The 25,040-nt window shown below is 42.7% G+C and overlaps 1 protein-coding gene across 2 annotated transcripts in view; it reads left to right on the plus strand.

The window, feature by feature from the left end:
* Positions 1 to 25,040, plus strand: part of ets1 (v-ets avian erythroblastosis virus E26 oncogene homolog 1) — a 77,813-nt gene that overhangs the window by 45,229 nt on the left and 7,544 nt on the right. The window contains exons 1-6 of one of the 2 annotated variants that reach the window (XM_060924113.1): positions 2,382 to 2,684; positions 14,146 to 14,265; positions 15,621 to 15,821; positions 19,308 to 19,385; positions 19,610 to 19,852; positions 22,849 to 23,109. In XM_060924113.1, the coding sequence (XP_060780096.1) occupies positions 2,624 to 2,684; positions 14,146 to 14,265; positions 15,621 to 15,821; positions 19,308 to 19,385; positions 19,610 to 19,852; positions 22,849 to 23,109 (964 nt within the window). In that variant the 5' untranslated portion in view covers positions 2,382 to 2,623. Of the gene's footprint in view, positions 1 to 2,381; positions 2,685 to 14,145; positions 14,266 to 15,620; positions 15,822 to 19,307; positions 19,386 to 19,609; positions 19,853 to 22,848; positions 23,110 to 25,040 lie in introns of those variants that run through there. The other variant, XM_060924112.1, reaches the window with a different exon arrangement.

Here is a 25,040-nt window from a genome sequence, read left to right on the forward strand (position 1 = left end):
AAACCCCAGGAGGTCAGCAGTTTCTGAAATACTCGAACCAGTCCATCTGGCTCAAATGAACACGAACACCCATGCCGCGGTGAAAGAAAGTCCCACTTTGAGATCACAATTTTTTCCCATTCTGTTGTTTGAAGTGAACATTAACCGAAGGTCTTGATTCGTATTTGGCGGCACGGTGGTGTAATGGTTAGCACTGTCACCTCACAGCAAGAAGGTCCTGGGTTCGAGCCCAGCGGCCAATGGGGGAGTTTGCATGTTCTCCCCATGTCTTTGTGGGTTTCCTCCGGGTGCTCTGGTTTCCCCTACAGTCCAAAGACATGCAGGCTAGGTTAATCGGTGGCTCTAAATTGACCGTAGGTGTGAATGTGAATGGTTGTCTATATCTCCAGTATGTGTCAGCCCTGTGATGACCTGGCGACTTGTCCAGGGTGTACCCCACCTTTCGCCCGTAGTCAGCTGGGTTAGGCTCCAGCTTGCCTGCGACCCTGTAGAACAGGATAAAGCGGCTAGAGATAATGAGATGAGATAAGATGAATGTTGTTTGAAGTGAACATTAACCAAAGGTCTTGATTCATATCTGGCGGCACGGTGGTGTAATGGTTAGCACCGTCGCCTCACAGCAAGAAGGTCCTGGGTTCGAGCCCAGCGGCCGACGGGGGAGTTTGCATGTTCTTCCCGTGTATGCGTGGGTTTCCTCCAGGTGCTCTGGTTTCCCCTACAGTCCAAAGACATGCAGGCTAGGTTAATCGGTGGCTCTTAATTGACCGTAGGTGTGAATGTGAGTGTGAATGGTTGTCTGTGTCTATGTGTCAGCCCTGTGATGACCTGGCGACTTGTCCAGGGTGTACCCCGCCTTTCGCCCGTAGTCAGCTTGGATAGGCTCCAGCTTGCCTGCGACCCTGTAGAACAGGATAAAGCGGCTAGAGATAATGAGATGAGATAAGATGAATGTTGTTTGAAGTGAACATTAACCAAAGGTCTTGATTCATATCTGGCGGCACGGTGGTGTAATGGTTAGCACCGTCGCCTCACAGCAAGAAGGTCCTGGGTTCGAGCCCAGCGGCCGACGGGGGAGTTTGCATGTTCTTCCCGTGTCTGCGTGGGTTTCCTCCAGGTGCTCTGGTTTCCCCTACAGTCCAAAGACATGCAGGCTAGGTTAATTGGTGGCTCTTAATTGACCGTAGGTGTGAATGTGAGTGTGAATGGTTGTCTGTGTCTATGTGTCAGCCCTGTGATGACCTGGCGACTTGTCCAGGGTGTACCCCGCCTTTCGCCCGTAGTCAGCTTGGATAGGCTCCAGCTTGCCTGCGACCCTGTAGAACAGGATAAAGCGGCTAGAGATAATGAGATGAGATAAGATGAATGTTGTTTGAAGTGAACATTAACCAAAGGTCTTGATTCATATCTGGCGGCACGGTGGTGTAATGGTTAGCACCGTCGCCTCACAGCAAGAAGGTCCTGGGTTCGAGCCCAGTGGCCAACGGGGGAGTTTGCATGTTCTTCCCGTGTCTGCGTGGGTTTCCTCCAGGTGCTCTGGTTTCCCCTACAGTCCAAAGACATGCAGGCTAGGTTAATCGGTGGCTCTTAATTGACCGTAGGTGTGAATGTGAGTGTGAATGGTTGTCTGTGTCTATGTGTCAGCCCTGTGATGACCTGGCGACTTGTCCAGGGTGTACCCCGCCTTTCGCCCGTAGTCAGCTTGGATAGGCTCCAGCTTGCCTGCGACCCTGTAGAACAGGATAAAGCGGCTAGAGATAATGAGATGAGATAAGATGAATGTTGTTTGAAGTGAACATTAACCAAAGGTCTTGATTCATATCTGGCGGCACGGTGGTGTAATGGTTAGCACCGTGGCCTCACAGCAAGAAGGTCCTGGGTTCGAGCCCAGCGGCCGACGGGGGAGTTTGCATGTTCTTCCCGTGTCTGCGTGGGTTTCCTCCAGGTGCTCTGGTTTCCCCTACAGTCCAAAGACATGCAGGCTAGGTTAATCGGTGGCTCTAAATTGACCGTAGGTGTGAATGTCTATGTGTCAGCCCTGTGATGACCTGGCGACTTGTCCAGGGCGTACCCTGCCTTTCGCCCGTAGTCAGCTGGGATAGACTCCAGCTTGCCTGCGACCCTGTAGAAGGATAAAGCGGCTAGAGATAATGAGATGAGATGAGATGGGATGGATGATTTTTGTGCTCCTGTTAGAGAACTGCAGGTGGATGGGTGTTCCTAATATACGCACTAGAATGTTTCATAGGAGGAAGAAAAAGTGGAACGGACGATAGGCTATTCTCATAGAGAGGTATCAGAGAAGGAACGAACGTTGTGAAGAGAGTGAATCAGACTCGACTCGACGCCGCCCATTCACACAGTGACGCCCAGAGAGAGGCAGAAAGAGAGAATGAGAGGAAAGGAGAGAGAGAGAGAGTGGGTGAGTGAGGGAGTGAATGAGTGAGTAAGGAAGGGAGAGAGAAAGAGAAGTTCGCTCTCGAGATTTAGGACACTGTTGGGATTAGAAATAAATAAATAAATAAATAAATAAATAAAACCAGAGGGAAGGCGCTTTTACCTCAGTAAATATAAACATAACGGGACTTAAACGTGAGCTGTAAGCGCACGCACTGAGTGCGAGACCATGACGGCTGCCGTGGATATGACGCCAACGTTAACTATAATAAAATCCGAAAAAGCAGACGGTGAGTGAGTGTTTTATTTTATTATGCAGTCATATTTTTAAAGCTTTATGTTATTGGTTATATTTATTCATTCATTCATTGGTTTGTTTGTTTGTTTGTTTATTTGGCTCATCAAACCTTGATGTACCGCGCGCGCGCTTCAACTGGTGTTGGAGCGCACGACCGTCTGTAACACCGCAAAGCTCACGCGCTCCAGCGCAGGCGATGCTCAGTCCAGCGCGCTCCAGATGCGCCTATCAGTTATTTATTCGCTCTCAGTGCTGTGTGTGTGTGTGTGTGTGTGTGTGTGTGTGTGTGTGCAAGAGCTTGCTGCGTCCTCTAATTGTCATAATAATGCGATCTGCTCAAATGGAAATGTTGAAATGAGGTTGCAAGCCTGATGTTGCAAGAACATAAGTGTAGGCAGCTTTTTTTTTTTTTCTAATCCAAAAGTACACTTTCTTCAAGATGCATGCCTTTCACAGGATTACTCCCATCCTGTGTCTCTGCTATGAGGAAACTTTCCTGCTTGTTCATGCACTGATCAGTGCTGACCAAGCTACTGGTCATGATGCTGCTAGTTCGTGCCATGCCAGTGTCTCAGGCCAACCAAAGGGCGAGGCGCGTAAGTTGCAGCAAAGCAAATCAGATCAGGATCTGCTTTTATTCACTTTAAAGCAAGTTGACATTTATGATAAGATAGATAGAACGTGCGGCCGCGCTTAAAGTGCATGCAAGGTTTTTTTTTTCTTCTACTATATTTCAGGAGAAGCGGTATGTCATTTACGTTGCCATCATGAGATCAGCTTTCATAAAGGCAGACATTAAGGCTATGTTCTTGCACTCGGTCATCCTGCACGTCTAGGAGGAAACACTCTGTCAGTTCTCACGCCAGCGCTGAAAGGATTTACTTGTCATGATGCTGTTTCATTACCCGCTCATGCCAGCCAAAGGGCGAGGCGCAGGAGCAAGGCCGCATGCCTGACCATGATTGAGAGAGTACGAGAGGGAGGCAGGGAGAGTACATGAGGTGCGGCTTGAGCAGTCAGCATTATAATCCTCCCCCTCACACTCCTGACAGGACACTCCTGAAACTTGGATTGAGGTGATGATTGTGCAGGCTTTTGAGAGGGAGTGAGTGTGTGACCGAATATAGCCCTGCTGTACACCCGTCCAATGCACTTTTCTAACCTGACCCTGTTTGTGCTCGGTCAGCAGAGCAGAACAAGTTCAGTGGCCGCTGGTTTTCCTGAGCGAAAAAGCTGACTGTTATTATAACATCTGCGCACGCTGCTTACTCTGTCGATCATACACACCGCAACAGCTGTATGCACATCATGGAAAAATGCTATTCGCACCATAAGTGTCAAACTGAAAACTGACTTCAGTCTGAGGTGTGTGTGTGTGTGTGTGCGCTTGTGTGCACACGCATGATATGAATCACTACAATATCAGCATATCCAAACAGGCGTGATCTCAAAGTCTTGCATGTACATACACTGGCAATATTTCCATATACACAAACTTTATCAGCCACATGGAAAAACGTTACTAAAAATGCTGATAGTTGCACTCGAATTGCCAAAACGCTGTGGTGGTGTTTTGCAAAAAAACATTTCACAACACAGGCTCCCTCTTGCTTGGTCAGGATGGAGAGTCCTGTGTTAGCAATACTGTTTGCCAAAGATTGAAATTTCTGCATGGTGCTTACTGTAATCTGGTCTCTTCTTTCACATTTTGTACCTGTTAATCACTTTTGAGGGAGTATACATGCATATTAGTGGTGACAAGCTCACATAAGTCTGAGAGGACAGAGAATATAGTGAAGCTAGTTTTAGATTCAAAAAACATGCACCACTTTTTGTTCGTTCTTTTTAACTTCACCAAATTTCTTTTTAAAGAGAAAGGGCCGAGGTAAACAGTAACAGAAGTAGTATAGAGTTCATCTAGAATCTGACTGACTCAAGACAAATGGAGGAAGAACAGACAATGGAGGCTCCAAATAAGTGATGACCTCGACAAGCATATTTAGATTCTCAAATAGACTTGCTTTAATATGATTGTGCAAACACATTCACATCTTGTTAGCTAAAAACAACGCAGCACCATACTGACTTTTCTTCTTCTTCTGAAGACTAGCCTTCACAAAGACTACAAATATATAACATATAACATGAAGCCACTGTCAAACAGACCCAAACGTGAACCATATGCTTGCCTAGCGCTGATCTAGAAATGGTGCCTTGAGCCGTTTCAAGCCAGGCTTGTTTAAAATAGCTATCGCTCCCACCAGCATGACGGCTCGGCAAACAAAACAATATCAAAAGTCCGAGCATACAGAAAGAGCTAAGATGCGCGTTCATAACTCGTTGTGTCAAAGTGCTCGACGACAGGGTTGCTGCTTTCATCTCTGACCAAAGAGTACTTAGCACAGCCAAGTGGGTCAGCAACAACATGAGAGTAAGCCAGGGGTCACATCCCACCCACTCGTTTTCAGAAAGAAGCAGCTCTTGATGAGAGTGCTGCTTCATTTCTTTTTCTTTCTCTTTCTTTCTCTCTTTCTCTTTTGCTTCGCTGGAAACCAGGGTTCAGTGAGTGACAGGAATGTGTAAGGGTTGGGTGGGTTGCTTGCTGCTCTCTTTTATCTGATTAAGACACTACTTCATCATCCCAAACCATGCTTACACACACACACACACACACACACACACACACACACACACACACACACACACACACACACACCACCTTCGTAGAGATTTGATATTTGCATTCTTCAGTTACAACTAGACTGTGTAGCCTTAGCACCACACAGTCCTAGTTAACAGTACGTATATGCTCTGCATCCATTATAACACAGGTGTGTGTTTGATTCCAGGACTCGTAGATTGTAACCAAGATGTTTCCGTGTATTGTATAAGATCCAGCCTGAGGTGTTTCTCCTGCCCTGGGTTTGCTCTGCCAGACAGTGGGCATGCCAAAGAAGCCTGGCAGCTGTACAAACATGAGGCTTGGTGATCAGACCTCATATGATGTGGGCTGCTGGTAAAGCAAAACAAATGACTAGGCCTTGGCTCATTTTGAGCAGGCCTCTGAATGTTTTACGAGTCAGAATGAAAGTGTGTGTTTTAATGAGAGGTGCGAGCAAGGCATGCCAGAGCTCAGAGTGTCTGAGCTTGTTCACGTAGGGTTTCTGTCCAAATACATTTCATATTTAGGGGAATAAGAGCACTGTCAATTGTCTTTTTTTTTTCTTTGCCCCCTAGCTATCTCAGAACATTTGATAAAGCAGTCTTGCACAACTTCACAGTGAAATGACTCCCTCTTGGCGGAATGCGTAACGGTTCAACGCCTCCCCTTTCAGGGTGCCTGTCTTGTGACCACATGTATTTATTGTTCCCTTTAACATGTAGTCATCAAAGCAGGATAGGGAGCATTTACCTTCAGGAGCAACTCTGTGCTAAATAGTAAGCATGTGTGAGAACAGTCTGCGAGATGTTACCATCAATGACTGCATTTTAAGACATCTTAGCTTGTGTCACTACATTTTGGATCAGGCACAAGTCAGAACAACGGACTTCAGTTGGGGTGTAGAAGACCTGACTCAGTTATGGCCTCCCAAACAGGCAACTCAAGCTACACATCTCCACATAAGACCGAAACAAAAACAAAAGAAACAGTGTGTCCCCGAGCAGGAAAGAACAAACAAGCCAGAAGTATTTTTTTTCTCAACTTTTTTACAACATCTCATTTCTACTCCTAATCTGTCTTGCTCTCCCCATTCATCTTTTTTTTTTCCCTCCCTCTGTGGTCCACATGCTCCTTTATTTTTGCCGCGGCTCCCCGGCTCCTGATGTGGTGCCTGTCTGCTGCTATGTCTTCTCATCCCAGCCGCCTGTAACAGGCTAATTACTGAGTCAGAGTCTCAGGGGGCAACCTTCACCCCCACCCCCTCTACGTCTATTCACTTGAGCTTGTGGAACTTTCAGAGAATCACTGGTGAGTTCCAGACTTTTCTCCTGGGTGGCGGGCAGCTCTGGAGGTGAATAAACCAGCCTGAGTGGTGCCTTTCTTAACATGCCAGCCTCTGGCTTTGGTTCTGTGGCCTTAGGGCCTCTGCATGCTCTTGCGACAAGGCTTTCGCAGATAGCTTTTCGCAGACAGTTGTAATTTATCGTTGAGCGGGGAGTAATAGGCGTGCGCGATGTTATTCACCGCCACAACGCAAGGGGGCGCGAAGTCGCGAAATCGTTAGGAGTAGTTGGTGGGTGTGGTTAGTGGAGTGTTTATCCTCCGGTTACTTATAATGACTAGAACTGGAGTCGTATAGATGTACGTACTTCCTCACTTCCTCGATCAACCACTCTTCGTGCTGCTCCATCTTCGCTGTGTTTTTAAAAATGGCGGTCGTGAAAACAAAACAAACCGGGAAAGTAGGGAAGCGGAAGTGCGTGTACAGCGGATGTAGAGTGGACCAATCAGAGCCCTCTTGTCTGCGATGCTGTCTGCGAGGCTTCTGCGGTGGTCACAATTTTTGGGAGGTGCGCGCAGAGCGTCTGCGAAGGGGGGGGGCTACGCAGACACCATCTGCGACGCCATCTGCGACGCCATCTGCGAGGACTGTGTTGTCAGCATAAATTGGCCTATAGTCTTGATCAGTCATAATGAAAAGATCTGGAAGGTTGAGTTGGGTTCTGGTTTGGAGATCAGAAGTGTGTAAGGTGAATGAAAAACGGGGTGAACTCTCAGACCTTGGTTCTGTCTTCTCTTGACCAAGCCATCATGGTATTGTCTCACCTTCGAGCTGTCTGTCTGTGATTGGACTTTCTGTCCAAGTGTTTGGCTATAGCAAGAACATTTGTGGTTCTCTCTGTTTGTTCAGACTGTGTGATGTTTCCCGTGTGACAGGAGACACATGTTCTCACCATTGCAGATGGGCTTCCTTTATCTCACCCTCTTTGCAACATCTCTGACAGATAAAGATGAGGTTTTAGGTCTGAGTACAGCTCATGGTAATTGGCACAGGCATCTGGATTAGCTCCTAGAAACCCCACCATAATGAGATCTGGTCTTAGCTCTCTGTGATCCATCTGAGCAGCGTTACCCATTTGCGGCCTGCTATAGCAAAAATTAGTTATGTTTATAAATGCACTTTTTTTTTCTTAGATGTCCAGATGATGTTCAGATTTGCTGCCTAAATTTCTTTGTTGTTGAGTCACACTTTGATGATACCAAAAGAAACCCACCGAAACAGATGTCATCTCCAGGAAGCAAAGTTGTGTGACATTGGATTTCATTTTCATACAAACTAATTTTAGACTTCTATTCTTGGTAGGCATGACTTTCAAGACTAACACTGTGGTACCTAATATAAATTGCTTGCTAAATTAAATATTCTTAAGTCCAGCATACAACATGGTTTTTCAGTTTGAACGTGGCAAATTAAGAACATGCACTCAGAGAGACACGAATGCAAAGGCCTCCACATTAGCGATAGTAAAACAAGGCAAGAATGCGTGGCATGCTACATGAAAACACTGTGGTCTGTAGGGAATTCATTTAGTGCATATGTGCCTGCTGGACCTCGGCTGGCCTTGTAGCACGCAGAAACCATTAGCCACTCCGTTGCTAATTACACACACAGCCCCCCCATTTGACGGCTTGGGTGCTACAAAAGCTGCTCGGGCAAAAATCATACCTTGGGCTTTTATATGCTTGTTTATTGCTCAGCTATGCACTTCTGTGGCATCTTACAGCAAAAGATGCACTTGATGGAGGTTTGTGCTTGATACTGGGAGAGAAGACGTTGCCAATAAACTGTTTGTAATACTCTGCATGTGTTTGTTTCCAATGTCTAAACAGAGCAGGTCTCCCGAGCCGAATATATCAACTGCTCGAATTGAGGGTGACGATTTTTGTGGTGCGCGTTCATGCAACTGCAAAGTATGCAGCGCAGCCATGTTTCTGCAAGACATATTATTGGGCACACCTTACTATAAAGCTGAGGGTTGGTGGTTATCATGCATGCAGTGCAAATTTTGCTGATAAAGTCATTGAAGCTTGTAGCATGCAGGAAAAATCTGCATGTAGAGCACATTTTAAGATTCTTATTACTGAAACAAGTCATTTATCACACAGTAAAATCAAAACTAGCAGAGAATGATAGAGTGACAACGAAAGCAAAAGTTTAGCAAACAGGAATAGAGAGGGAATGTTTAGCCCGTGTCGCCTTCGATGCTTTTGGATCATGAAGAACGCGTGTTTCGAGCTTCTAAGAATAGTGACAGTGTTCCGGGCTGGGAGAGCCCCCTGATGGTGATCTTGGCTAGCCTTGGCACTGGCTCTGAGATTTGCTGCTATTCCTGGTCCAGGCTTCTCTTCCATTCAGATGGAAATCCAAATAGTAGCTAGAACAAGCGGCTCTCTGAGCGAGCACCCTGCTGCCGCTTTCTCCCCCCCCCACCCGGTCCAGCTGGGTGAATGACCCTTCTTCATCCTGGCCAGGTTTTATAGCCTTCTCCTAATGCACACTCCCGGAGAAAGTGAAAGATAAAGATCTGTAACAAAACGGGTCTGATAGCACGGTCACGTCCGGACGGCTGCTGTCAAGGGAGGGGCAGCTTTTAAGCCTGCACTCAGACCCCTGCAGATACTAAAAGGCAGTGCACATTTCCTGCTAGCATTTTCCACAGTCCATGCTAGCATCGATGGAAGTAAGTTTTATTCCTTCTCTTCTCTTGTTATCTGACCTCTCCTGGTGCAAACAAGGTCACAAGACCTGGAGCTTTTCATATGCAGAGCAAAATCCACCTACACAGCCATGCAAAAAAAAAAAAAGACAGGAAGAGGCACAATATGCTAATCTGACATATAGACTATAGACAGAAATAAATCTGACCCAGCAAGCATTCAGCCACTTAATCGTCCCGAGTTTTGAAAAGCCCACATGAGACAGTGTGACTTTTTATTGCACGCCCACTCATGTTCTCTCACGCACCATCAGAAGGGGACACACACACACACACACACACACACACACACACACACACACACACACACACACACACACACACATAGTTAAATCACAGGCCTGGGCCTATTTATAAGCCTTCTTCACAATACCAATTACAGTCTACAGGCTTGCCTACTTTGTGCATGTGTTAGTGGAACCCTGAATCAATAGCATGACAGTCTTCATGAATGAACACTCTCAGAGCAAAGGGAGGGGCCTGGAGCGCCATACAGCTGATATCATCCCTCTGAGGAGCTCCATTCATGCATTGTCTTGTGATGGACTCACGTTACAGACAAGTGAATCACTCACACGCCCCTCCTCACCACACCCCGTTCCCAGAGACCACCGTGACCATAATCTCAATTTCACGGCCCCCAGCTCTGGCAAAAAGCCGAGAAAGACTGCTAATTTGGTCCACGTGGCCATGAATTCAGGACACACAGAGGCAGTGTACGCGCACACCTGTCCTGTCACAACGAAGCTCTTAAATACAGGACACAATGCTAAGACTATGATAGTGAGTGGAATATGCGCTGTGTAGTCACAAGTTCCTTTCTGGCGATGTGCTTCACATATAGCTTCCATATGTGCACTGAAACATCACTTTGTTCAGTTTTCAACTGATGCAGTGCCACATGACGGCGTTCTTCAATCATATGGCATGCCATCAGTTGACATCAAAGCTTGAGAGATTTGTCTGTTTGATGCTTCATTTAGGATGATATATGATTTGGGCCATGTCATTGTCTTCCCAATCAGCATCACGGATTCAATATGCCGGCCAGCTACAATGAAAAATGAACAGTTTCAGTAGATCTAGGAGTCTGAAAGGAAAACTTCGCTCCTGAGGTCTGACTAATTGTATGTAATATGGAGCCACCACTTGAATATTTGGGATTTTTTTTTTTTTAAATTGTGACCAGTGGTGTAAGTGTTTCGCACTGTCACCTCACAGCAAGAAGGTTCTGGGTTCGAGCCCGGCAGCCAACAGGGGCCTTTCTGTCTGGAGTTTGCATGTTCTCCCCGTGTCTGCATGGGTTTCCTCTGGGTGCTCTGGTTCCCCCACAGTCCAAAGACATGCAGCTAGGTTAACATGGGTCGGCCTTGGGCTGAAGTGCCCAAGAGTGGTGGTACACACATATGCAGTCGCTTTGCTCTCCTATGATGAACTAAATTTCATTGTGCAGTGACAGTAAAGGCATTCTACCCTGTTCTATAACTGAAAGACATTTTATAGTGGGGTTCAGAGTGATAACTTTGCTCAAGGCAGGATTAGAGGACATGGGGCCCCTCTATGAGATACATGTGAGACTGCGTGGGTGAGAAAAGAAAGAAAAAAAACAGAGAGAGAGAGTGCAACAGCAACATAAAAGTGAACATGAGAGAAAAATGTGAAAAAGTGCAAGAGAACTGGAATGGTTGAAATCTCCTTGTCTGGTCTGCTTTTCAAAATCCTTCTCCAATGTGGAGAAATTGTAAAACTGCGTGTCACTGTTTTCATGAGAACAGGAAATCACACTGTCATGTTTGATCCATACTTTGAGATAATAATAATAATAATAATAATAATAATAATAATAATATGAAACGTCACCAGGCGATATTTCCAGCTCTGAGACAAAGAAGCCGGTTTGTTATCTGTTCAGATATACAGTGCAAAACACCAGCTCTCTGCTTTATTTTTCAAGGCATTACCGCGTGCTGTGCTAATGAACAGGTCTCCACTGTTTTATCATTACAAAAACAACACTCATTATGCATTTGCATTTCACAAACAGGCATCGTGCGGTAAATTTCAGCTAATGTGAAATGAAAAATGTGCTCTTTTTACTTTTCCAGCATGTCTGCGACTGTTCTGAATCAGGGTCGGCAGAACGGTTTTCGCTAATGCGCAATTAAGAGCTGAAAATGGAGAGCGGAGAGAGCTGGGCTTCATTCTGATCGAATCACACCAGAGCACCGCAACGCTGTGTTCCATTTACACACTGTGTTTAATGTAACGCTGTCAGAAATGTGTAGAGATGGTCACTGCAGAGTGGAGAGCGAAGGAGAGAGAGAGAGAGAGAGAGAGAGAGAGAGATGGAGGGGAAGGGACAGCTGTTCCACATTCCTGGCTCGACTATGTCGTGTTGTGGATCTGGAAGATAGATAGATAGAGAGAGAAATAAAAAAAAGACTGCGTGAACATGAGGTTCAGAATTCTTGATTCCATAAACAGAACATTTGTGTGGAGAAAAAAAAAAAGTTCAGTCCTACCCTTCTAAGTCACACAAACGTCACTTTAATGATTCATATGTGAGTGATTCATATGATTCACATGCGAACACTCGCACGAAAAATTCACACGTGGTTTTAAACAATTCATGTTCTGTCACGTGGATTATTTTTCATGTTTTGAATGTTTCAGATTTTTCCATGTAGCTTTTTTTTCTCAAAGATCTGTTTAGTTTTACCTGATTTTTTTTAAACGATTCATTTTTCACATTTAAATTTTTCAGGCGAAGTTACAGATGAACTATAGCTGACTCGCTGAAGTTCACCTTCGCATCAAATGTTACACACGTGTGGAAAAACATATGAGCATGTGTCTATGTATATGATTTCTTTTTTGCATAAGGTCTAATCTCCTTTTCATGGGCACTTTTTTTTCCCATTACAACCAACACCCATCTTCATATTTATTGTAGCTTTCAATAAATAAAGTCACATGACACCAGACAAGCCTTTAATGCCATCACTACACTATTTTTTCCACTTAAGTTTAAGTGGCTGCATTTGTGACCCTTCATGGGGTTTCCCTACCATGTCCAATCCTCTGTCACTGTGGCCAGATTTAATTGGATTAGTAGGAGTCATCGGGTACTGTTTAACTCATAAATAGACCCTCTGTGTCCCGCTGGGCGTCCATCCAACACTGGCACGACTATTCTGTCTTGACATCATTGCCCTAGCATTGCGTCCTCTGACCCCTGCCCACTGAGACCTGGTGACAGAAGTCTGTCTGGGCGAGGGCTAAGAAAGAGGACACTGGGTCATGAATAGAGATCAGAGCCTGACCTGCTGCATCCTCAGGGCTTTAGGGTGTATCTTTAGAACTTAAGCTTTGAAGGGTCAGCAGGGAAGCAGGCACATGATGATGGCTTTTGAGCTGTGTAGTGTCATTTGTCAATCATGTTCACAACACGGGATAATAGAGAAATCTGCAACATGTGAGCGAGTGTTGTACTTTTATTGAATACTGTTCGTGTTTGGATAAATTGTGGATCGACTTGAAACAAATGGTGAAATTATTTATTGGTAATACATTGCAGGCTCACCATGTTTTTTTTTTTTAAATGCAGTGCATTTAATACATAATCTGTAGCAATATTTAAGTTATTCTACAAAATCAAGTCGTATACGAGCTGATAGCTGACGAGGTGCATAGCACCAAGTCAGCTATCAGCCATGTACGACGAAGCTTTGTACAAAACGTCCAACAAAATAATTTCCTCTTAGAATGTAAACAAACTGGCGAAGTGACAGAAGCGATTTGGGAAAAATGCAATAATTCTTGAAAAATGAAAAAAAAAAGATACATTCTTGACATCAAATACTTCTTTTATTCCATATTTTGCTGCTTTTTTTGTATTTTTTGGGGCTTTTGTTTTCAAGTAGAGTTTTTATTTCGTCCTCGGTTGGTTCAGCAAAACGCTCCACCATTTTGTTTTCCTTTACTCACGGTATATGAGCTGATATCCTTGTAGTAGAGTAGCCAATCAGAGCGTGCAATTGCTCATATCCAGTGAATGTGGATAGAATAAAATCACAATATGCTCTTTTGGTGCTCAGCAAGCTCACCCAAGTTTGCGAAAAGAATTGATACTTTGTCTGATTAAAAAAAAAAAACACGTTTTAGTTTTTTGAAATTAAGATCGAAAGACAGTGAGCGTGTCTATTTATTTGCATTACTGATGTAAAACAATGCAACTAGCTGTATCTGTAGCCTATTTGTCTTGTACTCTATGTATCCATATCTGTTCACGGATTCAAACCAGAAATAGGCATGGTCTGAACTGGAAAGCGTTTTTTTTTTTCATAAATAAATATAAACTCTACCACTATGCCCCTAGAAACACTGAAAAACACTGAAAACAACCAGAGGTAGTAAACGGTGTAAATGTTTCATCACGTCTCATTGCTCGCTTTTGCACCTGCATGACAAAACATTGTTGTCGCGTCCTGCGGGATCTCATCCTAATTCACACCTCAACTAATCTCATCTAGATTCCTTGTGAAGCTTTCTGTTTGTATCTTGCTTACATCCCTTTATTTGCCTGTTTCTTTCATGGCTTGGTGTCAAAACAATCTGTGTGACCACGTGATTTGAAACAGTCCGATGATGATGATGATGATGACGTGTCTTTCTTTCTTTCTTTCTTTCTTTCTTTCTTTCTTTCTTTCTTTCTTTCTGCTTGTCTGAGACAGATCTGGAATGTGGGGATGTTCCCCTACTGACTCCAGGGAGCAAAGACTTGATGTCGCAGGCTCTGAAAGCCACCTTCAGCGGTTTCACCAAGGAGCAGCAGAGACTCGGCATCCCTAAAGGTAAGCACACACACGTTCCACAGCGAGTATTAACTGTGCAACTTTGGGTTTCTTAGCGATATCTATCCTGTGTGCATATCTGGCATTTCAGCAATTCCTTATCTCGTCTTCTATGGATGAATCACATGATAAGAGACAGCCGTTAACCTACTTTAATCAACAAGGCATGCTGTGTTGTGTAGTTCTAGTTCTTCTTTCGTTATATGTTGGTTATTAGATGAGAGCATGAAAGCAGCAGTTATTCATGACCAAGGTCTGACTTCTTTGCTAGCTCTGTACTAAAGAATAAAATCACTGCATGTGTATTTTATAAGAAAGAAAATGAAGCAGACTGGGAGGAAAAAAAGAAGTGGAAAAAAACAAAACTGTTCTGTGTTGTTTTGCACTGCCCAAAGCAGATCATCTATAAGGAGATCTTGCAAGATAGGCACTTGGCACGGTCGTGCTGTTATGAATTATATTTCCCAAACTAACTCAGACCGCAGGGTGGCTTCGTCTGCTGTGTCGCACGAGGTTCAGTCTGTGTTGGGTCTGGAATTGAAAATAACCGTGTTATATATGCGTGCTATATCATGTGTGTGTGAAATGGTCGACCCGTAGGCTGTAATTACCGAGTTTTGAGTTCCAAGCACAGCTATTGTGGTTACAACATGCTGTATATAACTTCCTGATGGCATACTATTGGGATTTATTTCAGGAATTATTATTATTATTATTATTATTATTACTATTATTATTATTATTATTATCCACTGCTGGCTGGAAGGCCCGAAGGGGATTATGTCATGGTGATTTCTGTCCGTCCATCCCGAGAAGGGTGCTCACCTTCTGAAATCAACTCCTCTCAGAATTTTTGGAGGAATTTCATGAAGCTTGACAAGAGGCATTGTTATATGTCGGTAGTATGCATATTGTAATTTCATTCAATTCAGTCACATTTTACCAGAGTTACAGCCCTTGAATAACACAATTATAATTTGACAATTTCATGAGTGTGTTTTCCTTCTGACATCAACTCCTCTCACAATTGTTGGAGGAATTTTACAAAACTTGGCAGGATTCTTTGTTATATGTCGTTAATACACATATTACAATTTCGTTCAATTCAGTCACATTTTACCAGAGTTATGGCCTAGTTACCAGCAGGGGATATTGTGTTCTTAGAGCACTCTTATTATTTATTTATTTATTTATTTATTTATTTATTTTTAATTACCCAAATTCTTCTGATCTTCATAAGAGGTTGAGATGAAATTTCAGCTCATAGACAGTTGACTCAGTGAATTGGGCTTATCATTCATTTGGAGCATTACAAGAAGCCGAGTGTGACGTTTTCTCCCTCTCTCCCTCTGCAGACCCCCGGCAGTGGACAGAATGTCACGTGAGAGAATGGCTGTTGTGGACAGTGAACGAGTTCAGCCTGAAGAACGTGGACTTCCTCAAGTTCTGCATGAATGGAGCCAGTCTTTGCGCACTGGGCAAGGATCGCTTTCTCGACCTGGCACCTGACTTTGTAGGGGACATCCTGTGGGAGCATTTAGAGATGCTGCAAAAAGGTAAACTGGTAGATTTGTTACAATGAGTGGCCTCTAATTAAAGGTGCAATCAAGGTTATTTTTAAAATATAACTCCAAAACACTTTTTCTAATGTTTGCGGTCCTTTTCATATCGTAGCAGCTTGAATACAGTATCTGCATCTGCTCAAGGGACAATTTCAGGTCTCTGTGGATGAAATTAAAGATTTAGACCATGAACATCGAACTAATCAGGAAGCTGTCAATCATATTTAATTCATGAAGCTTATTTTGCATTAGGATTCAAGCCTCAAAGTCTAACTTGTTCCATAACATCTAAATTGAACCAAGATCACTGAGACTTTGCAACACTTAAAGGGGAAAAAAGCCCATAAACTTACAGAATACAATTTTCACATGTAGTGCATGCATTTTTATTGTACCACTTAGACTCTTGTATGTGATTCATTATTCTCACAGTTTTTAGTGTAGAGTCTGTGGTTTTGTTTTTCACATCTGATTTTCTCAAATGATTCCTTTTATTTTTATGTGAATTTGTTCACATGATTCAACATGATGTGTTTACTTGAGCTCTCATATATAGTTTCAGGGCAGAACCTGCTGAAAAATGTGCACATGGGATCGCATAGGCTATGATGTGATTTTTCTATAAAGTACATAACCCACTCATTATATATTTGAGTTATTCCACGAAATTGAGTCGTACATGAGCTGATAGCTGACGAGGCATGTAGTGCCGAGTTGTCTATAAGCCATGTATGACAAGATTGAGTGGAATAACTGTTTTATTCTGTCCACATTCACTGGATTTTGAGAAACAGAGCATTTTTATTTTTATTTTTGCAAATTTGATAAATAAAAACTTTATCCCAAACCTCCGACAAAATCACTTCCGCTTAGAATGTAAACAAGCCAGCAAAATGATAGTAGCAATTTGTGAAAAATGCTATAATAATAATTCTTGAAAAATAAAAAAAAGATATGTTCTTACTATCAAATACTTTTATTCCATTTTGGGGGGGGGGGTTGTGTTTTTCTGGGGTTTTCTTCATCTTCTTCTTTAGGGTTTTTTGGCACTTGGCAAACCAACTTAAAGGTGCATTACTGTCACCGACTGGGCTTTAGTGTGGAGCAGGAGATATTGGTGGGAGGGGGACTATATTATTTTAGCTATTTCTGTTTCTTTGAAATACTTAACAATTTGTGGGGTTTTGTTTTCGAGTAGAGTTTTTATTTCATCCTCGGTTGGTTCATCAACATGCTCTGCCATTTTGTTCTTCTCTCCTCATGGTATATGAGCTGATATCCTAGTAGTAGAGTAGCCAATCAGAGCGCATGATTGCTCATATCCAGTGAATGTGGATAGAATCAACAGCCATTATGAAAGTGATATGATATACCTCCTACACTTACCAACAGTAGGTAGGTGTCTTGTATAATGAATACTATCTGAGGTTTTAAAGGTGACATATAATACCCCTTTTCCATAAGTTGACACAGCTCCCTGAAGTCTTAATGAAATGTCCGTGACATGCTTTGATCAAAATACCACAAGGATAAATCACCATAGCTCCTTTTCACCCTGTCTAAACAGCCCTGTTCAAAATGACCGATTTGAGGAACGGCCTGTTCCTTTAAATGATAATGAGTCACTGTTTGCCCAGCCACCTCTTCTGCCAGCCAATTCTTGGGTTTCAGTCATGTGACTTTTCTTAGCGATTTCACTTCCGGTAAAACAGCTGGTGGTCTAGCAAACAAAAATGGCTGCCATAGTGCAAACAACTAGTGATAACTTATCAGAGTACGCTCGTAATCTAGAAGCCACTGCTCGCTTTAGATATCTTCAGAAGATTGCTATGTGCAATGGAATCAACCCCTACAGTCTGGGAAAGAAGGATTTGTCATACGATCTCGAAAACTACCCTTCAGTCGAGTTCCCCGACATCTCAAACTATCTGATGTTGCAGACGTCCATCTACACTGCAAAACAGATGAAAGTGTGGAAGAGTACGGAAACTTACAACTTTTTTGTATGTGGCTGGGTAAAGGACCTCAGGATCAAGTCGCTGCCGAATGAATCCTGTATTGTTTTTGCCCGTGTAAGTAAGTTTTTTTTTTTTTTTTAAGCTTTTTGTTTGCGTCTTTACAACGAAGTGCTGCAAGTTGAAATGTAAACAAAACAGTTCGTTTGATACTCACTTGTGTTCTCTCTTATGAAAAAAGTACCATAAAATAATGACACATAATAAAAGTACTTGGAAAACACTAAGGCCGTAGCTGAGAGGGAGATACAAACCTTTCACCAAGTGATCACTGCAAACTCGAGCATGCTTCGACTTGGCTCCATTCGATTTCAGTGAGAGGTTCAAAAACCACCTTTCTCGACGTCTTTTTGTGAAATCCTGTGTTCGTTCACCCTTTTTTATTATTTCACGGGGAACCCTGAAGAAACTTTTATCAGTTTCACGGTTTGATCGATTCAGACAACCTAAAACAATGCAAGCGTAAAGCATTTTTCATGTGAAAAATGCACCTTCTCTGTACAAACGCTTTGTCAACTGAGCTTTGGTAGACCGCCAGCTAAAGTTTTGAATAACTAATGAGGCGGATGTGACATCACGTGAAACCCAAGAATTAGGTAGAACTTGCCTTATGATACGAATTCATTCACAAAGGCAGTTCTCAAGCAATGAGTGGAGATATTCAGATGAGGGGGCGTGATTATTCTAATGAGCTCCGTTTGTGACATAGAAAAAGGAGACAAATTTTCACAGCTTGTTGAAGCTCATGTTTTCTGAAATGGGCACAACAAAAAAGATTTGACCGGGTGTCTTATTTCAGAGTTTATAGGTTGGTAGGTACACCAGATATCCAAATATTTGTGCCCAAGCATATGTGATATGTCCTCATTAACCCCTTCAATGCCCTTGGACGAGTCATGCACATCATGAAATGTTTTACCGCTGTGCTTTATGACGTATGCCACTTGTCATAAACACCTCAGTTTATGTACCTTACATGGCACATTACTTTTACTTCACAGTGGCACATATGAATTACAGTCAATGCCTAAAACATTCTTCCGTCATAAGGCACAAGGTAAAAGATTTCATGACGTACGTGACTCGTCCAAGGGCATTGAAGGGGTTACGGAAATACTTAAAATGATTTTCAAATCAACAATATATTAATAACACATTGTGCACACTGTCTTAAAGTCTTCCCACCCTTTCCTTTAGAATAATTATTCTCTGCAGCACTTTCCCACACACAGCGTAGAGTCTTTGTTACCTCATTACAGCAGGAGACCATACTGTGTGTGCCACATGCTTTTTTCTCTTCATAGTCAGTTATTGATTGCTTGGCATGTATGGAAAATCTTTAGTTAGTCAGGTTACAGGGATGGTCTATTTTAAAACTGAAGAAATCTCATTATCATATCTACTATTAAGTAAATTTGATCTCATACACCGATGCGTCTATATTTTTTGCTTTTCTCCAACACAGAGGATCCAAAGCATTTCCCTGTCAACGGCATAAGCTCAGGTTTCCAGGAATCTCGCTATACCTCAGACTACTTTGTCAGTGAGTACCCGTCAGCCACACTTCACCATCAGTTTCACAGCCACAGCAAAGCCTGTAACGTGAGATGTGCATTGATTTGTCTGAGTCTGTAGTATGAGTGCTTGAAGACAGACAGTAATTTCATAAAAGACCTCACACGTGCATACACACAGACACCCACACAGACGCCCATATCCACATCCGATACCTACTTTTTTAACCCTTGATGCAACTTGTATTCCCAGGTTACGGCATTGAACACGCTCAATGTGTTCCGCCTTCGGAGTACTCAGAGCCGGGTTTCATCACAGAGTCCTACCAGACCCTTCATCCGATCAGCTCAGAAGACCTGCTGTCACTTAAATACGAGAACGAATACAACAACGTCATTCTGCGTGACACGCCACTCAACCCACTTCAGGGCGACTACTTCCCCATCAAACAGGAAGTGTCACCTGACAACATGTGCGTGGGTCGGATCAGCAGAGGTGAGGGAGCAAAGTGGGTGGCGTGTGTGTGTGTGTGTGGATGAGTGGTGAATCTGTGTTAGGTGATGGTTGGGTATGTGTACAGGAAGGAAGTTGGTAAGTTTAAATAATATTGGCTGACTTTGAGTGGTATATCAGATATATCCCATTCAGCTAGCATGATATTGAACGAGTCGAAGTTGCATTCAGTATCATGCTAGCTGAATGAAATATATCTGATATACCATGAAAAAGCTATTATTATTATTATTATTATTATTATTATTATTATTATTATACGCTCTCTTCTTATCAGCATTCTCGAAGGCCAACTCGAGCTTATCCGCAATTCAGTGCTGTTAGCGTGGCAGTCCAGTTACCTTCTAGCCAGTGTAGCATTGAGCAGGAGCATTAGTGAAGGCCAGCGCTAGCTTAGCCATGACTTGGAGCTGTTAGCGCGGCAGTCCAGTTATCTTCCAGACGGTATAGTGTTAGCGAAGGCCAATACTAGCGCAGCCAAGCTGAATATTATTATTATTATTTTCCCTATGTAATTTACTTAGTTACTTTCAAAAAATCACCACTGACAGCTGCACACAACGGAGCAACCTGACAGCCAAAATTCTCTCAAAATTGTCCGTATTTAACGAAGCCAACCTGGTGGCCATGTTTGTTAACAAATTGTCACTCGCTAGCATGGAAGTTTTATGTCTCCGATGTGTGACGACATGTTGTCTTGACAACCATGCAATATCATAAACCATATTCAATGCTCATTCTCCATTGGGTAGACTGACATAATAGACATAGGATAAGCTATATGTTAACAATATTGCATGCTATCACACCAAATGAATGAAACCCCCTAGAAGGGAATAGAACACGTTTTTATTCCCTGGAAAAAATGTCCTATATGTATAATAATTTACAATATTTAATTACAATTATGGCCACAGGGCGGCACGGTGGTGTAGTGGTTAGCGCTGTCGCCTCACAGCAAGAAGGTCCTGGGTTCGAGCCCCGGGGCTGGCGAGGGCCTTTCTGTGTGGAGTTTGCATGTTCTCCCCGTGTCCGCGTGGGTTTCCTCCGGGTGCTCCGGTTTCCCCCACAGTCCAAAGACATGCAGGTTAGGTTAACTGGTGACTCTAAATTGACCGTAGGTGTGAATGTGAGTGTGAATGGTTGTCTGTGTCTATGTGTCAGCCCTGTGATGACCTGGCGACTTGTCCAGGGCGTACCCCGCCTTTCGCCCGTAGTCAGCTGGGATAGGCTCCAGCTTGCCTGCGACCCTGTAGAAGGATAAAGCGGCTAGAGATAATGAGATGAGATGAGATGAATTATGGCCACAGTTGTGCAGTGTGTAACAGTTCTGCCTCACAGCTCCATATTCCTGCATTTGATCCTGAGTTCATATTACTGTATGTGTGGAGTTTTCCATGTTCTTATGATGTCTCTATGGGTTTCCTCAGGGTTCTCCAATTTCCTCCTACCTCTCAAACTCATGCAAGTAGGTGAATCGAGTATGCCAAATTGCCCCTAGGTATGAATGTGTGTACAGGTGTTGCATGTAGGGTGTATTCCTCCATCGTGTCAAACTCTGGATCCACAGTTACTGAAGATAGATGAATGAATGAATGAATGAATGAATGATATTTCAGTCTCATATGAGTATCACAGAAAAATATGGACTCTTGGAAGCTGATTTGAAAAGCTTGTATGATTCGACCACACACTGCTTGATCATTTACCGTTACTTTTCATGAGAACCTTCATAAGAGGCAGTTCTTATCACATCTAACACATCAGCATCCCCATTTCATTAGATCGTTTGCATATGGTCTGCACAGCATTTGGTTTCAGCGTGATTTTTTTTTTTTTTCTTTTGCGTGCATGCCATGTGTGCCTGGGCGGCTAGAGAACGAAGGGAATTATTGCGGTTTTATTTGTGGTTTCACACACCTCATCTGAATACTGAAGACCGTAGCAAACAAAGGCAAAAAAAAAAAAGACTAAGGGAGGGCAAAAAGAAGAAAAACAAAGCTGCTTGCATCAAAGAGTGATGTGAAAAGCCACAGATAGAGCAGAGAGCTCTCCAAAGTTATGCCTTTTATGTAATAATTTACAGAGTATGCTATGGTAACGGGGACAGTGTTGTTTTTTTCTTCTTCCAAAGCGCCTCATCTTCTTGTAAGGTACTAAAGGTGTTAAGAGTCAAAAGCGCTTTTCTCACGAAACTTTTGATGTGTGTTTTCACTTACACGTGTGCTCCTCCACACTTCTTCTGCTTGCTGTACCACTCCTTGGTTGGAGAAGGACCAACAGCCAAAGCCACTGTAGTTCTCCAAAGCCAAGAATCTCTAGCTGGAGATTTTCATGTAGCATCGTAACAGGATGAGACCCTCGTGTATTTATTTCCCCTTCAGTCATGACCAAGCTTTGCACACTGTAAATTGTGAATTTGGCGAGCATTTATTTTTTCCCCCCGATGTGGGAAAGTATTTGTGACACCACCAAAACCCACATGTGGCTTCCATTATGCAGCTGAGGATTTCAGGATGGGCTTTTTTTTTTTTCTTTAGGTTTGCATTAGCGTTCATTCCTTAAGTGCAGTTCAATTAGCACTAATCTTTTATCTGTGTCTTGGCTTAAAATGGAGAGAAATTTGGTTTTGGTTTTCTTGCAATTAGAAAAGAGAGTGAATGGTGGTTGTAAAATGGAAAACTGCACATGAACGGTCATGGATGGTTCGATATATTTTCTTACGGTTCAGCTTCCACTATTCTCTTTCTGTTTTAACACATCAAACCTTCTGGACTCTATTAGTTCCCAAATGTTGCACCTTGTAAAGCTGAGTTGAATCGCTGTTGCTGAGAAAAAGCCAAAATGTTTTGGAGTGACTGTTGACACTGATGGCAAGATTTTAGTTTGTAGCTCCGGATTTAGGTGTATGCATTGTTTATTTATTTATTTATTTATTTATTTATTTATTCTTTTTTTTTCCTCTGTCTCTTTCTCAGGTAAACTAGGAGGCCAGGACTCGTTCGAGAGCACTGAGAGCTTCGAGAGCTGCGACCGTCTGACGCAGTCATGGAGCAGTCAGTCATCGTTCAACAGTCTCCAGCGTGTCCCCTCCTATGACAGCTTTGAATCAGACGACTATCCTGCAGCCCTGCATGGCCACAAGCCCAAAGGCACGTTTAAAGACTATGTCCGCGAGCGCTCTGATCTCAGCAAAGACAAGCCGGTCATTCCAGCTGCTGCCCTCGCCGGCTACACGGGTCAGTTTCTCTCCCCTCAGACTTAAACTTTCCCTGACTCAGGTGCTTGTCGGTCACGAAAACAAAGGAATGAATTTAATCACCATGAATCACAGGAATCAGATGCATTAGTCATAAAAGATCAGTGCTGTTCAGAAATGTGGCTCAGGGTGTCATCAGTAAGCAGGTTAAAGTTTAACTGTGAGGTTTTAACTGGGCCAGTGATACTTATGATTCATCGGAATTCAACAGATTAGTCAGAAATGAATGACCAAAGACATCAGGAGAGTCTGTTGAAGGTGCCATTGAAAATTTGTGACACATCAGTTAAAATATGTCATGCACACGATTCAAACCACAGCACTCTGGAGTTCTCGAATCTGATTGGTCAGTAGGTATGGAGTCATTTTCTAGGACAACATTCGGACAGTAGTTCTGGCTCCAAGGTTTATATTAATGTGCTCATTCTAACATGTTATTGTTTCTATAGTAAGAACTCTTCGAAGTGAACACTCCGCAAAATCTAAGGATGATAATAATAAATATATTTCTAAATGTAATTTTGGATTTAGTAAAGAAAAATGTATAATTGCTGATACAGTGTAGCTTTCTGCAAGGATTTTTTTCTTCTAACATTTATGGAAAGAGTCTCCAGTATCAGAGGTAAAACTTCATTTATTTATTTATTTATTTATTTTAATGCAGCTTGTTATGTTACCAAGAAACTGTCAGGTCCTCTGTCTGGAAGGTTTTTTTTTTTACATACAAAAAAACACTTTCCAGAGAGAGGACCTGCCAGTTTCTTGGTAACATAACAAGCTTTTTTTTTTTTTTTTCACCAAGAGGAAAAAATATTGTGACTGGTTTATAGCTGTTCACAAAACATGCATATAATGATAAATGAAAACAGGAAATGACTTGTGGACATTCAACATTAAAACTTTCAACAGTTAAAAACGTATTATTAAATTAATAAATAATCCATAAAAAAATTTAAGTGTTAGCAAACTCTTATGGTAAAAGAGAAATGAAACGTCTCAGGATGTCTCCTGTTATTGGAAAATAATAAACTTTGGGGTGGTAATGCTTGAACACTCTGCCTATCATTGATTATTTTCCTATAACAGTACATCCCCAGGTGTTTATTCCTCCCTTAATTGTGTTTACAAGTACTTTCAATATTTGCAAGAAAACAAGGAATGCGGTGGTAAACATGCTGCATCCTAAACCTAAAAAACACAGCACTTAGTAGCACACGGTGAGCTTTGGATTCAAAGAACATCACATTGCACCAGTTTCTTAACCACAACAGCATCTCTCTGAAATGCTTGCAAGCTCTGCTGCCATTGCCTTTTTCTCCTATAGTGTGTGTGTGTGTGTGTGTGTGTGTGTGTGTGTGTGTGTGTGTGTGTGTGTGTGTGTGTGTGTGTGTGATTTTCTCCACCAATTTGCACCCAAGAGCAACTTGAACAGTGAAATGCATCTTTTGCACCTCTCCATCCTCCTTTTTTTTTCTCTCATGTGCACATACTTATCTACAGCCTGCATCTCAACCCTTTTCCCAGGTCGTCTTGGCAACAGAGGGTGCAGCACAAAAATGCTAGCAGCCCCTGTGCACTTAACCTGAGAGTGTGTTTATCGTTTCATCTTTGGAAGGCTTTCTGAGCCTACACCACAAATGCACACAAAGACAGGTTTTCTAAACCTATGACATGACACACACACACATGGCAAAGCATTTTATACTAGCACTTTTTTTCTTAAAACCTTATTTTCTAAACGTAAAAAATGTGCATTGCAAAATTTTCCTTAGGATTTCTAAACAAGCACATCACAATGATTTCTCAATTTCTCAGTTACTTGTGTAACACTCAGTGGAAATACAAAAGTGGAACAAAAAAGAAGGAAAAAAAAATACACTGGCATTTGTGCCAGTCTCAGGTTCAGACACC

The sequence above is a fragment of the Neoarius graeffei genome, chromosome 6 (assembly GCF_027579695.1).
Source record: "Neoarius graeffei isolate fNeoGra1 chromosome 6, fNeoGra1.pri, whole genome shotgun sequence".
Classification (NCBI taxonomy): domain Eukaryota; kingdom Metazoa; phylum Chordata; class Actinopteri; order Siluriformes; family Ariidae; genus Neoarius; species Neoarius graeffei.